Raw genomic sequence first — 17,498 nt, 5'->3', positions numbered from 1 at the left:
CTAACTGAGAGTGAAGGAAAGAAAGAGAGAAAGAGAAGAATAGAGGGAGAGAACGGTAGGAGCTTGGGGTTTTCAGTTTTCTCGTGGGAAGTCTTTAGTCTAAAACAGGGGGAAAAAAAAAAAGGAAAAGAAATAAACAAAGAAGGAAACGGCAGTATCACTGTTAATAATTGGATAGATGTTTTAATTTTAAAAAGGTAGCTAAGTTACTGTATCTAAGTTTTGTCATTTTGAAAACCTCCCATGCAAACTAAGTAATAAAACACTACTACTAAGTAATAAAACACTACTACAAATCCAACAGGTTTAATATGTTTAGTTTTTATCCTCGTCATAAACCCAGCTGGTTTTATGGCAAAGAGGGGTGGTGTTGTGGAAGAAAAAGCGAAGGTAATTTGGGAAATTAAAAAATAAAATAGAATGCATTTATTGCAGAGGCAACTAAGTCAGTAATTTCTAGAATATTAATGACATGATAAAGTATTCTTTTTTTTTTTTCACCATTAGATCTTATAAAAATTAAAATTGATAATGATAGAAATGTGTAATTCTTTTGATGTTATACTAGGTGTAACTTGAACACACACATATATATATGTGTGTGTGTGTGTGTGTGTGTGTAACTCTTCATTGTATAAAATCTTATAAGTTTTTTTTATTAATTAAAAAAAAAATACATTTTAACATCTTCATTACATAAAAATATATCGAAGTAATTGTTGGGTATATATGTGTGAGCAAAGTCCCAAATTGAGTAATGATAAAAAGAGTGAGCAGTTAATATAACATAATTGGACCCAAACTCATTAGCTTAACTTTTTTGGGATAAATGGTATTCTTATATGTTTTATTACTAATTAATTGAGAAAAATTCTTAGGTACTCCTGGAGCACGAAAATGGTGCTCCCTCCTCTCATATTCTTGTTGAACCCCACTATGAATTTAATGGATAGACCTCGCCATGAATGTGAGAGGCTCATATCTTCAACACCAATACCAAACTAGAATCATTAGTTATTTGTTTAAATAAAAAATGACAAACTAAAAAGAAAAAAAGGTTAATCAAGCATACGAAAATAGAATCATTAAATATTTTTTAAAATAAAAAATTACAAATTAAAAACAAAAACAAAAAAATTGTATAATAATTGTGTAATTTTTGGACTTTGTCTATTATTAGAAAATTTTACTAGCTTGCTTGACCTGGTTTCAAAATTACGTAGATCATAAATTTAGATTGGAGCCAAGAGAATATTAATGACATACCCGGGCTCCTCTTTTATGAATGGTGTATTGTCTTATTATGAATTTAATTAGTAATAGAGGGGATAGAATTTGAGATAGACAGATCTATTCATAAAGCCAACCAAAAGCAATGGTGCCAAAGAGAAGGACGGTCTAAACGTACTGACAAACAACGGGCAGAATAAAGATCGCACCCAGACGGAGAGAAAGAGAAGATGGACGGACTCTCCATGGTGGATGGATTCAAAGTAGACGGATACAAAGTAGACGGTTGGCAAAGTCACGTGGCAACCACATGGCTTAAGTTGTCTCTAAGAAACTTTAAATGGAAATATCTTGTGCCCTACGATTAACCCTAATTGACAAAATCTCTATATGAAAAGGATCCCGTAAAATACATGTATTTATGAGAATATTTCCTACAAGGAAACATCTTGATGTAGGACAACCTAGGCTTCCCACCTAGATTAGTCCTATCGTAGAACCTTAGGCTTCCCACCTAAAATGTTTGGAATCACCACCAAACAAATCAATGCAATCTTTGCAAATAATCTCAATAATAATAATAATAATAATAATAATAATAATAATAGTCTGTCCCTACAAAAGAAATCATCTGAAACTTTATATGCAGCTTCCAAGAATCACAAAGATAAGGATAAACTCTCCTAAACGAATCCTAAACAGTTTTAAATACTAATCTGATAATCCTAAACAATTTCAAATACTAATCCGATAATCCTAAATAAAGGATAATGATGAACTAATCCTAACCAAACTCAAATACCAATCCAAACTAAACAAATAACTTTGTTACAATCTAAAATTATCCACTGAAAATCTAAAATGAAATTTTGAAATAACTTTTAGTTATGCTCCTGCATTACATCTTCTTCACCAAGAAACAAAGGTCGGTTCTATACTACTACAAAAACTCAAAACCCTCAGAAATTTACCGTAGTTTTGGCACTCTAGAGTGGTGAAAGTTCTCTATCTTAAACTTCGGAGGGTATTTAGTTGGTACCATATCGGTGCTCTCTGTGAGATCCTCTTTTTCTTTGCTGCGTAGGTTTTGTTTAGAGCAAGTGAGGATTGTGCGACTTCCTAATGATTTTCGGCATCATCAAGTAAGATTTTATATGATTATACCCTAGTTTGATTCAAAAAACTTTTTCAAAAAAAAAAAAAAGTTTGATCCAAGGAAGGAAATAATATTTGTTAATGAATATCTACGGTAGAAATATCAAGAGTTGTCTGTTGATGAATAATTTTGGTTAGTTATCTGTTGATTTTGATCGTAAAAATCAAAGTCTTTCATCTGCAAAACGTAAAAACACACATACGTCCTTCCTCATCTAATACAGGCATGCGCAATATTAGATGAGGAAGGTTAATTAATTATATAAAGGATTAGTATCACGTTTCTAAGTGGGAGAGAGCAAGCCTTAATTAGAAAATAAATACACAAATTAAACCTGATACTATTCCTTTATATAAATAACCTTTCCATATATGGTGGTTTTCCTATCTCAATACCATTACGTACAAGCCTCCCAAAATTTCGAAGTGCAGATGAACAGCTATGATTTCTCTATTTTATAATTTTATTCACCATTTATGTATTCTAGTTTTTCATCATAATTACAACTTATAAGTATATATTAGTGTTATTATTTATGGATCATTTGTGCACTGTCTCTTTCTCCAAAAAAAAAAAAAAATTGTGCACCGTCTGCAATCTGCACGAACCCAACATTATTAAGAGATGTGACTAATCATAAGCATGCTCGCATATTAAGGGCCAACTAATTATATCCATGATGATAAGATAGAATCATACCGTATAACTTAACCCATATTTTTTAGCGTTCCCAATGGAGATATACATAGAATTCACATCCTCTCATTAGTGGCGGAGCTAGGATTCGACTTTAGGAGGGGCAAAATTTATAACTAATATACATGTGTCTCTATAAACAAATACATATTGTGTATGTAGCATGCAACATATGCATTATATATACAAAATATTAACCAAACTTGACAATTAAATGCCAGTAATATGAATAGTAAGTGATCATTCAATATTGAAAGATCCCCTAAAATCATTGCATATCATTGTATTGTGTATATTTTATTAGTTTTTTTTTTTAATATATAGCCAATAAAATAATCCCCTAATATATTTTATGGAATTTGTCGCGTAATTGTTTCCAAATTTTATATCTTATTACTTTTGAAAGGAACTTCTTTTTTGGGTGGTATTTTTGTCTCTTCAATTAAGACTTTTTCTTCTTTATTTAAGTTTATTTTTTATCATTGTTTATGTTTTATAAATTTTGAACTTTAAAAAATATTGATAAAGTAAAAAAAGATATGAAAATATATGATATATCAATTGAGTTTGACTTTTCAAAAAAATAGGGAGTTATTTATACACACAAAGAAAAAAAAAAGGATGTACGTAGTTTACTGTAGCTCTACACTTTACAATTTCATTTTAAAATGTGTAGCTGAAGGAGTTTTCAATACAGCTCAATTACTCACACGATATATATCACAATTTCAATAAAATATCCGCATGTTACTGCTAGTACACACATAACAAAGGAAAATTTTGGGCAAGTCAGGGGGGGCAAGTGCCCCCTCTCGACCCCCCTGACTCCGCCCCTGCCTCTCATACACATGCGAGCACGCACATAGCCGTGACTTTAAAAAAAAAAAAAATTGATATTGTGCAATTCTGCAATTTGCAAGGTGAGGTGATTATATGTATTACACAAATAGAAGTGGCGTAAGACTTTTATTTTTTATTATATAGTTTTCAGAATTTTGTTGAGGATAGCTTTATTTCAGAGTTTTAAAATCAAATTTGGCTTATGTTTAGTTGGCCTATATTTTTATTTTAATATTTCTACTTTAAAATTAAGTTTCGTAGAATCCTTAATATAAATTGGTCCCTAAATTTTAAAAAGAAAATTTGGTCTCTTCCATGAATAAACTATCAGCAATTTATAATCTATTTCTCTGATGGATTTCAGATCTCTACCTTGTAGGTTCCAAGTATTTTAAGGCTATGTATTGCTACGTTTGGAACCACAGCTGAAAGCATGACAATTCGCCATGCACGCAAGCTAGTGAAACTTATGTTGGTTCTCACAATTCTTTCAATCATGTTATCTTTAGTGGAGGGTGGACTATTTAGAGGAGGCGCTGGAAGAGGCATTGGAAGAGGCGGAGGCAGTGGTGGAGACAGAGGAATCAAACCCCCAGGCGGTGGTGGAGTCGTAGGAATCAAGCCCCCTAATAGAAATCACTCTAATAGCGGCAATTCATTGAGCATGTACGTTTGTTATTTTGTGTTGCATTATTTTAATTTGTTGCTTCATCGTATGTTTATTTTGGAACCAAGGTAAGATGGAGAAAAATACTAAAATATAGTAATAGAATTTCATAATTTATTGTAATAAATAAGAGAGGGAACACCAAAACATGAAATATTAATTAAGATTGTGTCTTTTGAATAGTTAAATTGCTTAGAGATTTACGGTGGATAAAATGTGTAATTTTTGTAAAATTACACAAAGTATAACTTCACTAACTTGACTTGAACCCATATATGTGTGTGTGTGTATGAGTTGAGTTCAAGTTACAAGTTATACTTGGTGCAACTCTAAGTAATGTTACACCATTCTTGTAATTATTAACACTCATGCTTGTAATTACTCTCATATTTCCTTTCACCGTTACTACCACCATGACGCACCTTCATTACTATTATAAATATTTCCATGACATACTACCAAAATTGTTTTTCTTAAAATTATCATGAAAATGAAAATTGTAGAACTATTTTCAGATAATAAATAGAAACACTAAGAAATTACTCCAAATGCATTTTTCTTGCCCAATTCGGCTACCTCTATTACAACAAACCTCATATGCCAGTACAACAGAAACATGAGTTGGACCTACAAACTATTATTGGCATTCATCTTAGTTGGAGACGTACAAAATTAATAGGTGAAATTTTTCAATAGCAGAAACTCATTTCCCAATAAAATAATGTAACAAGGGATGAGAATTACAGCACTTGAAACTTGCTATGGATACAATCAAGATTGAGAAATGGTTACTTAAACCTATGCTAAGATTTAGACAGTTACAAGATACTTGTGCAGTAAAGGGCAACATCCAGGCATGCTTGACATAGACACCAGGATGCAGCTCCATTGCTTCTATCTATGAATTGTAAATGTATTGTCAACATGAATATATTTTCACTAGAGTGGTTGTAGGACCACAAACTATTTTACAACTTTTTGTCACAATTCTGACATGGTAGACTGTGAATGGTTGCCTATCATTTAGATATGGACCCACAATTTTTTCTTTACCACTCACACTCTGCCACATCTTAGTTGTAGCATACAAGTTGTGTAATAGTTTGTGGTACTAGATTTTTTCTTTTCATTAATAAACTGCAAATCTTTCAAGTTGTATAATACCCATGCCTCCCCACTAAAGATAAGGGGATGGAGCCATAATGATATATGGTATTGAAGTTGCAAGAAGCTTTGTTTCCTGCAAATCAAATCAATCAAGTTGATAAATGTGCAGAAAAGAAACAAAACTTTCATTCCAATTGCCATAAAAGTTTTAAAGGATCAGAGAATTACCAAGGCAAGAGTGGGCATGAGAATCAAACAAGGTAGTAATCAGACAAAAGGGCAGCACCTGTAACACCAACCAGGCACAGCAAAGAAACAATATCTGCCATCCCAAAGGATGACTCTGACAGAAAGTAAATTTTATGAGTTTTGCTGTCCCCTCTAAAGCCTCTGACTATCATTGCCTGTAAAAGCCATAGATTTGATAAAATTTTATAATTGAAAACTTTTAGAAGAAAACATTTTCTTTCAAGTTAGCATGACACGCTAAATACGCTAATGCAGATTGACCACAAGAAGTTCCTCCAGGCATATCCCAAAAGCATGGTAGGTCTCTTAACGTATGTAGAATCCTCATAAGTATTTTTTGGACTGTGGATGAATGCTCCAGGAGTCTAAAATATGCATTAGGGAAAAATTCCTGAACTCATCCTAAAAAATTAACTTTAAACAGACTTTTCAAAATGTGAAGTACACAAACATAAGCAAATAATATAAGTCCTTGATTTCTGCGCATCATTTCAAGGATGAGAGAGTGACTAGGCCTCTATGAGTTGCAACATATGAATTTTTTTTCCTAATTGTTTGGTTGGGGGTGGGGATTTGAACCATGGACATCTTTATTGAAAACACCAGGAGGTGACAATTGAGATACACGGCTCTTGGCATGAGTTGCACATGTGATAAAACAAAGCTATTCAAAGGGCACAAACTTTATATGTTACAACCAATTGATTAGGGGCATGACATATTATTTAAGTGCCAAGTTGAACATAAACCTGTGAAATCTGATCTGCATGGATAAAAATATTTTTGAAGATCCGGCGAAAATAGATAACAAAAACTGCAAAGACAAACCATATGAAAAAAGTAAGCACCATATTGGGAAAGCATCTTAAAACAGACACAATCACATAGATTATCATTCAATATCTATCTCAAAAAACTACGTAACTACTGTTTCTTAAGGACTAAGTTTCTATTACATAAAGTGCTTCAAAACATGAAGTGTCTTTTCAAGAGTTACACAGGACGGGAATGGTTGAACTAATCTTCTCATTCATTGAGACATAATTTTCCAAGTAACGACCAAAATAAGGTTAAAATTATGGCAAAATATTAAGGAAAGAACGATGACTGGTTGCATTTGATGCACAAACAATGACCACAACAGAAAGCCTGGGAAGAATATGAAGACCATCCCAGGAGAAAGGAACATCAACAAGCTGTAGTTGGTTGGTATCTGCTATCAAGTGAGTGTTGCAAGTTACCTCAGTTTGAAGGTCTAACTTTCAAACCAGCCAAAGTAAAGCAGAGTTTAGAATTGTTCCATAAATTTTCCTAATGTTATTTTGGGGGGGGGGAGGGCGTTGTTGAGAGAGTTGCTAGGAAAACCTTGATATCTAAATGATCTCGAGTTGGTGTGAGCAAAGAAGCAAGAAAAGGCTTTAACATTTAAAAATTAAACTGTCTTCTCCTTCCTGTGTGAAACACACACAGAAATCATAACCGAGGGAGACTTTACCATAAGTTTTAGGAGTAAAACAAAAACACCTAAACCACCCCCACTGTTAGTAAGATTACTATGCAAAAATGAGATTTGATGAAAATACCTAGGATGATGCTCACCAACAGTGGGGGTGCCATATAATTAGCATGACATATTATAGTGGCATTTAGCCATTAGAACAATTCTACTGTCTACATTTTGGGACTTGACAACGAAATTGTAATAATATGTAGATAAAAGAGAAAAAGAAAAGAGGGGAGCCCCTAATATATATGCTTACTATCAATCGTCTCCATCATGGTCAAATGTTGCCAATTTATCCTACGAGAAACAATCCCCAGTGCAACATTACGGACCTGCCAAGACATTATGTCAATATTCCAAGAGTATAAATATCGATGTGAATAGTCATGTAACTAAATAATCAGAACAAGGCATTACTTTCGACATAAAAGTTATTAAAAATTACTTTTCTTACCTCATCAAACACTAGGGTAATGAACCTTAATGAAAGCATAAGGGTAAGAACAATCTCAGCTACTGGAACACCAATATATGTCAGAGGAAGCATAAACCACCGCAAGGCAAATGCAAGTTGTTCAGGGGTTGTTGTTGTTAGACAAAGGCTCGCACTTTGGAAGACCTTTCACAAAAATAGAGACAGTTCTCAGAACAGTCAGGATATTATTTTTCTTTGAGATCATTAATAATTAGTCTATCCTAAAATCAAAATAAATTAAATGAATTCTTATAGAAATTTCATAATGATCAAAACAAAAACAAAAACTTTTTTTTTTTTTCTCTTTTCTGACGCAATGACTTGTCTTAAATAATTATTATTGTTACTCCTTATGTTGGCTTATAACATAAAACATTTCCGTGAGAATCAACACACATACTGAATGAATAAAAGGAAAGAGTGTAACCAAGGTACTTATAGGGGCTGCCGAGGGAGGGGTGTTGGTTGAAACCAAGAAAATTTATTATTGACTTACAGTAAAAGTTAAGCATGCAGCAATGCTTGCTACTGACAGTCCCTTCCTTGTAAATTGTAATGGTCCCAGCTTCATAATCAAATACGAATAACCACCCAAAGATGCAGGAAGTTTAGGCAATCCCATCATTGCAGGAGGTGGAGTTCTTAACTGGACAAGAGGTGCTACACCATCTGCACCTAGCCCCAACATAATGAATAAAATGCCAGAGAGCAAAGTCACTCTTCCCAATTGGTCCTGCAAGAGTTGTTGGAGAATTAGCAAGATATTCCCTGCATTAGGACATTGGTTATTGTTTTAAAATGGAAGCACTAGTATATACATTATGACTTCCTACTCTGCGCCACCAAATGAAATGATTACAAGAAAGAATAATACTAGTTTGAACTAATAAATATGATGATGACAATGTTTCTACTCGCTTCAACAAATGTCAACAACTTAAACTAGTTACCTCATGTCATGCATTTACTCCATACTCAACTTCTCCAAAACAAGGCAAAATCACTTAACCTTACAAGAGCAGAGAAAGTTGCAAGAAAGTAACCACTTAGGTTTCGAAAGGCTAGAAATGGACAATTTTGCTAATAAGTTATAAAAAAAAATTCAGAAGAAATTATACAAGGAGTCCTAAAAATTGATCACTATAGTTAGTTAGAAAGCAATCACCTCCTCACGCTTAAGTAGTTAGTTAGAAAGCAATCTAATTAATGGCTTCAAACCTAGACAAGGTTCAAACCCCCTTCTAATTTATTTAGATTAGAATATTTGTATTGTTACAGAAATCAAACCAATTTTCTTAACCAACATATGTATAAATACACTAAAAAAAATATCTAATGATAACTGCTCCTTACATATAATTAAGTCAAAGGCTGGTACTCACCATCCAAACATGTCTTGGGAGAATCCATATAGACAGAAAAAACAGGAATATCACTAATCCAAAACGCATTACTATATGTGATCTTGCTGGTAAAACAACTAAAGCCAAAAGCCATACCTGCAAAACCAAGATGCCTTGATATCATAAACAAAATCAAAACAGGGAGGAAAAACAAAAATAGAATCTAAGAACCAAATATTTTGACTTTTTCTTCACTTGCTTATTAAGCAAAATTACCAGCATCAAGATGACTTTCACCAGGGAACTTTAAGGTGAGGCGGGGGAGAAAAAATCTGCTCAGAATAATCAAGTAATGCCAAAACGAGCCAATTCTTTCACAAAAATCTCCTATGCTAGTACTCAAAAGCTAATACTTGAGAGCATCAATTTCAATTGCTTCTCCAAATTTCAAATACACTCCAACAAACTATATATATTCTTTTTCAACATCGATCGCAACAAGAAGAAGATAAAACACCCATAGCAAAACACACAACACAGCTCAACTAAAAAACACACACAAGTTCCTAACTTTTGCAATTTGTAGTATGACAATGTTGTTCTCTCTACATCATCTCCAACTTGACTGCCTAAATTAAAATTCAGACATTATAAAATGTTCCAATACCCTCTCATTGCTCACTTAAGAGTCTACATTGAACACAAACATTCCAAAAACAAAATTACACATTTCTAAGTTACTAAAACATTGAACACAAACGAAAACTAAATGCTCAAATTCAAATTGACCAATTGAGTAATCAGTTCCATCAATAGCCGAAAACCACCCAAAACCCATGAATTAAATCTAACCCAATTAACCAAGAAAATCAAAATAAGTACCCAGAACAACAAAAACGCACCAATTTGATTCTGGGGTCCACAGAATGAAGAAAAGTGGTCGGAGACGAAACGAACTGGTAAATGGGACTGGCGGTGGCACCGGAAATCAGCCTGAAAACTTTATCGGCGGAGATAGAGAATGCTCCGGTAGGTATCCACTTGACCCAGTTCCCAGTTTCTCCGCCATTGCTGTCGCTCACGGAGGCTCTTGTTCTGAAACTTATCTTTATTAGCTTTAGCTTTATTGGGTGTATCTTGTTTGGTGGTTTGAGAAAGGGTATAGGGTTTTTGAGGGAAGTGATATTCAGGGTTTTAGGACATGCAGTAGTAGCAAGATTTGGAATTGCAGGAAATGTGACCGTTGGGAAGGTACAGTTCATTATCATGTAGCCTAGGAAGAGGGTTTTGTAGTATATAGTTTGCACCACTTTGCACTCTTGCACACTGCAGTTTATAGCACTCTGCACTCTGCACTCTGCACCACTTTGTTTTATATCCAGCCCAAAATGACAAATTAACTTCTGTGTGTGCGTGTATATTTATTTATTTATTCACGAGAAATGTTAGAAAAAAAGTCAGAAAAAAAAAAGTAAAAAAAGACATGATGTAGTACTAATAAAAATAAAAGGAATGAGATAAAGCTATAAAAAAAAACAAAAAAATTGTCATAAAAAATTTTAAAAAGTGGTTAACGGGCAGCTTGGGGTGACTATTAACAAAACCCTTTTATTTATTATTATACACAATTTATTTATTATAAACAATTTCCTCTTCTGTATACATTAATGAAAATTAGGGAGATATAAGAGAAAGAAGGAATTGTAAATGAAAAAACCTTTTGATATAAAATAGAAATTTTATTCTAACGTAATTTAAGTGTATATATGTAATGAGTTTTAATTAGTTCAACTAGTAAAGTCTATGAAAGTTGAATAGCGATTTGAAGTTCATTCTCCATCTATATCAAAAACCGATTGATGTCTTGGTTTGATGATAAAAATCTATCATCAAAAGCGGACGCAATAGATTGAAATCTATTTCTAAAAAAACAATGTATATATGTATGAAGTTCCCTACTAAAAGTTTATACCTAACCCTTGTCCTTCACACTCATGGTGGTAAAATGACAAAATCTAAAAAAAAAAAAAAAAAAAGGTTAATTAATGTCATTTCAAACTAGGTCAAATTATGAAAATGGACAATTTGACTACAATGCTCTATCTTGGCAACTGGGAAACAGAAAAAGAAATGATTGTATTGTTAATTATTGTCTTCAATGTAAGGATTGTCTGTCAAAAATTGGTAAACAGACAGTCAAGGTTATTTTCGAGGGGCTAAAGTCCAACAATTGATCTAGGGCAATGATCTCACGATTCGAAAAGAGATTGGGGTAACATACTTGATGAAGGTTTCGAGGACATACCTCGGACCTCGGGGGACGAGCACTAATTATATGAGAGACACAAAGTTAAACCATTAGACACGAAAGAAAGCAAACTTGGCACGAAATACGAAAAGAATGAAGAAAGAATGATATAAAAGTTATCCCCTTCGCATTAAATATAAGACAACCACTCCTCTGGCCGCATTAATAAAGAAGTGACCATGAACAGTGGCAGTATAGCTAAGATTTTAGTATAAAACTTACTGATATGTTCTAGATGGGACAAGAGTTTTAGTGGTACGATGCCACTCCTCCAAGTGTAGGATCCAAATACCTTCTAGCTGGATATATAAAGCAAGAAGAAGATCTAGATTGGGGGACACAAAAAAGAGTGCTAAAAAAAAGAAAGAGATAGGTCATCCATTTTGTAACCTCATTCTTGGACTAGACCCAAGGACCAACACTTGTGTTTTTTCTTAATCAGCTTTCAAGTTGTTCATTAATGAAATAAATATCATTTCTCATTCAATTCTCTGACATAAGCCTTCTTAGTCTTGGCATTGGATATCATAAAACAAACTTGACTTCTCATCTCTAAAGAAATTAATTGTGATAGCAAATACTAAAATCATTATTTAAGACAACAAATTTGATTTCTTGCTTTTTCGCCGTTACAGTAATCTATGAGATGATATTTGTGATTTTTTTTTTCTTGGACTTATGAACGTTATTTTTGGTAAAGAAAGAAAAGAAATAATTTTTTGTTACTTCAAACATAAGATATCTTAACCGATTGAAAATAATTGACACTTCGATACTTCAATGTAAGATGAGAAATTATTATATACTTCGAGAGCATTGTTCCCTCTTCTTATGTGGAGCTCACCTCTCATGTGAAGGAGGGAGCAATGCTTCCAGAGAATATAATAGTTTTCAATAAAGGATATCTTTTTCTGTTTTTTTCTTTTTTGATGAACTTCAATATAAGATATCTACCCATTGAAAACTATTTTTTTAGATGTTCTGTCCAATGATGCCAACCTTCTTTGTTACTCAGATGGTAAAAATGTTTTGGATAGGGTATGTATGCTTTGAATTCTTTTTTTCATTTTTTAGAGGAAAAAAATGAGAGTAGGAAGAGACCAGCCTGCTAGAACATGGGAAGAGCATCTAGGAATCCAATTAACTGACAAGGAATGTCTTAACTTTGCTTTGACTTTGATCTCCGACAAGGATGTGCAAAATAATATTATGCATATAGAGTGAGATCGACTTATATATGTATTTTAATTCATTTTATATTGATCAATGATTGATATTGCTTGATGCGATTTTCTTTAATTCTTTGCTGTGATTATTATGTAATAAAAAATGGCATTGCTAATATACTCATATAAAAATGAAGCTATTTCAATAATTATTTTATATTAATAAGTAGTGAAAGAGGTTAATTTGGTTTTTTTTTGGGTATCGATCATGACTTTTAAATAATAGGATGAAGGGATGATAACGGAATGGGATGAGGTTGGATGAGGGATGTTCGATCCCCATTCTATCGTTTCTTCGAGACAAGAGGAGGGCAAGCCGGTAATGGGGCAAGTTAGAGGTATTTTACTAGGGATGGAATTAGGATTCAAACTTAGGAGTTCAAGTATTTTAAAAAAATGGAACATCGATACTAGAAATTGACAATGATGCATTGTTTATATCTAAAAGTTGAAGCGCGGCATTTATTATTGCTATACTCTTATTAAGTTATATCAGTGTAACATTTGATCCATTAGATCCAATTCAATCCACTTCAATCTACTTCAGTGATACTTTGGGAGGAGATTTTTTTTTTTTTAGGGAGAAAAAACTAAACTTTATTAATGTAACTGCGCTAAATTAGCTTGTACAATAGGAAGAATGTGTGGTAAAACACCCTCCATCCACACTAAAAAAATCTAGTATGCTTAAAGCATATTTAGCCAAACTATGAGCTACAACATTGCCATTTCTTTTAGTATGAAAAATATAGCAATTGATCAAAGTTTTAGGAAAACCTTCTGATATCCTCAATCAATAACCCCGATGGTGTAAGGGACTGTGTGTTCTCTCGCAAAGCTTGTATCACTTCCATTGAATCTCCCTCCAAAATAATGCGTCGGAAAGCAAGGTCTGTTGCAAAGGATAGGACTGTTGCTGCTGCCAAGGATTCTATCTCCACTACCTTATAAGGTTGGTGTTTTATCTTTGCACATGAGGCAAGCACCAAACCATTTACATCTCGAACCACCACAACTATACTAGCTTTCTTCTTTTTTGGGCACGTTGCTCCATCAAAATTTACTTTCACCACGTCCGTTGGAGGAGCAAGCCACCGGTTTGTGCTGATTGAACAACTCATTGCCTCTGAAGCTCCAGCCCCTGCCTCGTCATGTGGAACTCGTCCAACCTGGTTCTTGCAGCAGCGGCTACCTGATGAAGATCACTGGCTGAAGCTTGTGACCGAACCTGGTTCTTTTGATTCCAAACTGACCATGAGGTGATTGCAAAGAGATCCAGCTGCTTACTCTCTACTATTATCCATGACACTTGGCAACGATCACAGATTGAATTACCAATGATTGTGCGTCTCATAAGGGCATGTTTCGTTGGCATGGTGTTTCGGCAAGCTCTCCACATGAACATCTTAACCTTCTGCAGTACTTGCATCGACCAAATAACTTTCCACACATATTTGTCTTGAAGAGGAGGGACCTGATTTGTGGCTTCCATTTCAGCTTCTTCTTTGAGGAATTGATTACCCGATTTACACGTATAGACTTCATTGTTTGTGTACGGCTAGAATAGCACATCCTCTGCTTCCACATGACTCAATGGCATTGATTTGATTAATTCATCATCTTCCTCCATAAATAACCCATCCACCAGATTTGCCCTCCATTGCCTCGTGGTTTGATCAATCAAGCAAGACACAGTAGCGTTTTCAAAGTCTTGTATGGGGCATATTGGAAGGTTTGGTGGGTGTTTTCTAGGTAGCCAACTCTGCTGCCAAATATTTATATTTTCTCCATTTCCAACCCTCCATCTTGCTCCCCTCTGAATAATATCCATTCCTCTAAGGATACTCTTTCATGCATAGGATCCCATTCTTGAGTCTGCCGCTTCCATGATTGTAGAGTTTGGGAAAAAAAACGGGTCTTAAACACCTTATAGAATATAGATGTTTTGTTGTGCAGAAGATGCTATGCTTGCTTCGCTAGTAGAGAGTCATTTTATATTGCTAAATCTCTAAAACCCATTCCACCCGCTATATTTGATTTTGTCATGTCCTCCCACTTAGTCCAATGAATCTTCACCACATTGACCCCACCAAAATTTTTTATTAGAGCTTCAATTTCATGGCACAATCCAATGGGTAATTTAAAACAACCCATTGAATAGGTGGGAATAGCTTGTATGACTGATTTTAGTAACACTTCCATACCTGCTTGAGAGAGCAATTTACCTTCCCATCCTTGTAACTTCTTCCATATTTTCTCTTTGATGTAGTTGAAACTTGTCTTTTTCCTTTTACCCACAAATGAAGGAAAGACCCAAGTACTTTTCATACTGCATGATTTTCGGAACACCAAAAGCCTCCTTTATTTCATGTTTCGTTTCTCTTGGGGTGCACTTGCTAAAGAATAATGCAGTTTTGCTTCTATTGATTCTTTGCCCCAATGCCTCCTCATACATATTCAAAATCTCCAATACCTTGTCACATTCTTCTATGGTTTCCCTGCAAAAGAGAAGACTATCATCTGCAAAAAGCAAATGGGTTAATTTGGGCCCTCTCCTACATAGTGAAAAACCATGTATTTCTCCATTATTTTCAGCTCTCTTGATAGCCCATTTAGGCCTTCCGTACAAAGCAGAAAAAGAAAAGGTGATAGTGAGTCACCTTGTCTTATCCCATGGGTAGGTTGTATCATACCACAAGGCTTTCCATTCACCAACACTAAGTAAGAAACAATTTTTACACACCCCATTATCAATTGGATCCACCTTTCATTGAAACCCATCTATCTCATCAATTTTCCTAGGAAACCCCAATCTACCCAATCATAAGCTTTATTCATGTCTAATTTAACCGCCATAAAACCATGAGTATTAGACTTAAAATTTTGCAAACAATGAAGGGTTTCAAAAGCTATAAGGATATTGTTAAAAGTCAATCTATCCTTTGTAAAAGCTGATTGGTGTTCATTGACAATTATGTTACTTTCACAATGTAATGTTGGTAAGTTCTTGATAATATATATTTTTCTTATGTTATTATTCCAACTCCACGTTACATTATTAACAAAATATATCGTCTTATATAATAATTGAATATAAAATATATTGTGTTTTCATGAAAAATAAAACTTACAAAAATTTAAAACACTTTTAAATAATAATAAATATAAATAACTTAATTTAGAAAATTTAATATATTGTATTAATTATTAACTATATTTTATCAGAAAATAGTCACATCATGTGGAGGCAGTGTTGCGGAATAATCGTTCGTATGTATTGGCGTGGCAGATGGCTAAGGGGATGGCCGAACTATTGGCTGATCGATCTCGATCTCTAGGTGTCAAAGACACAAGGAAAGAAGCAAATTGAAAAACTAGATGTCAACAATCTAGCTAAGTGAAGAACTAAGTGGCAGCAAAATGATGTTGAACAAGCATGCAAATGGACACCTCATGGCCGAGTGTCATTTTAGGAGAAAAGTAGCAAAATTCTGGAGTCTGATTCTATAGCTTCTAATTGTCATCTATACATCTATCTATAGATGTGAGCTGTAATGAAAGAAAACAATGAACAAAAACTTCATAGTGCTATAAATAAGTAAATAACTATGGTTAAAAGATTCTAAAAAAATTACAGAAACTATAGTTAAAAGTTCAAATTCATGGCAAGCATTGCACTAATAAAACTGTTAAAATAATGGTTAAATAATAGTTAATTAATCAACATCATGCATATTAATATTGCATAATGTTAAACCTACTTTCCTCTTCCTAATAAAACGGTTAAATTAATGGTTAATCAACATCATGCATATTAAATATTGCATGATGTTAAACTTGTTAAACATATTTTCCTCTTTCTTGTATGTGTATTTATTTTTAGAAAAAAAAAATTATACATTAATATTATATTCTCTTTTTTTTTTTTTCACCTTACCAATATTAAACTCACTTTTTTTTTCTTTTTTCTTTTTTTTTCCGTTTTCCATTTTACCAATATTAAACAGAAGAAGAGAAAAAAAAAAGTTCATTGAAGGATCAAAGAATTCTTAAACAAGGTATATTAATTTTATTTAATTCATATTTATTTTTAATAATATATTAGAATATTGATATGAATTTTTATTTTTAATATATGTTGCAATATTATAAGATCAATGGATGAGAATCCAGTTGAAAGTGACTCATCTTCTAAGGAATTTTTTTGACTTCTAGATTTGAATATAGCATTACTTTTTAGTTTTTTAATACTAAAATTCTTCGTCAATAATGACACTATTGAATTTGGATGTTTCTCTCGCATTATTTGTGTTTATTTAATTAAAACCAAAATTTTGATAATTAAAACTATTTGCAATTTTACTAAAATTTTTAATATCGTTCTTAGTTTAGTAATAAGTCACTATTATTATTTTATTTAATATCAAATCTATTATATTTAAAAGTTGAAACGTAATATTTATTATTACTGCACTTTTGTTGAGCCATATCAACGGTCACATCATCCACTTAATTTCTACATTTTCTTTTTAAACTTTTCTTCTCTTTATTCTAAAAAAAAAAAAAAACTCCTCTTCCCCTCACTAATCCACACCTAGTGTTACACTTCTTCCAACATTTCCCCTCTTTTTTGCCTTTTTATTTCCTCACTACTCTCTACTTTTCCATTACACCTCCTTCATCATTTTCTCCTTTCT

General features: G+C 33.2%; 2 protein-coding genes across 4 annotated transcripts; both read right to left on the bottom strand.

Annotated features, from left to right (window-relative positions):
- Positions 1 to 5,258: 5,258 nt before the first annotated feature.
- On the bottom strand, positions 5,259 to 10,651 carry LOC142626511 (protein ABCI12, chloroplastic). 3 transcript variants are annotated; one of them, XR_012842514.1, is made up of 9 exons: positions 10,170 to 10,636; positions 9,307 to 9,423; positions 8,421 to 8,657; positions 7,904 to 8,068; positions 7,706 to 7,781; positions 6,695 to 6,759; positions 5,925 to 6,100; positions 5,754 to 5,829; positions 5,259 to 5,487 (listed from the first exon to the last, which is right to left on the bottom strand). XR_012842514.1 is itself a non-coding variant. In XM_075800348.1 (8 exons), the coding sequence occupies exons 1-7, from the start codon at positions 10,533 to 10,535 to the stop codon at positions 5,948 to 5,950; spliced, it is 1,179 nt and encodes a 392-aa protein (XP_075656463.1). In that variant the 5' UTR covers positions 10,536 to 10,651; the 3' UTR covers positions 5,259 to 5,829; positions 5,925 to 5,947. The 3 variants fall into 3 exon arrangements, 2 of the variants coding, with proteins under 2 accessions (XP_075656463.1, XP_075656464.1); XM_075800348.1 differs by having other exon boundaries at positions 5,259 to 5,829; positions 10,170 to 10,651; XM_075800349.1 differs by lacking the exon at positions 9,307 to 9,423 and having other exon boundaries at positions 5,259 to 5,829; positions 10,170 to 10,639.
- Positions 10,652 to 13,568: 2,917 nt separating this feature from the next.
- Positions 13,569 to 13,922, bottom strand: LOC142624808 (uncharacterized). The gene has a single exon (XM_075798559.1). The coding sequence runs from the start codon at positions 13,920 to 13,922 to the stop codon at positions 13,569 to 13,571; it is 354 nt and encodes a 117-aa protein (XP_075654674.1).
- Between the last annotated feature and the right edge of the window lie 3,576 nt (positions 13,923 to 17,498).

The sequence above is a fragment of the Castanea sativa genome, chromosome 2 (assembly GCF_040712315.1).
Source record: "Castanea sativa cultivar Marrone di Chiusa Pesio chromosome 2, ASM4071231v1".
Taxonomy (NCBI): Eukaryota; Viridiplantae; Streptophyta; class Magnoliopsida; order Fagales; family Fagaceae; genus Castanea; species Castanea sativa.
Note: the sequence above shows the minus strand (reverse complement) of the source record. Positions and strands in the feature narration are given on the sequence as shown.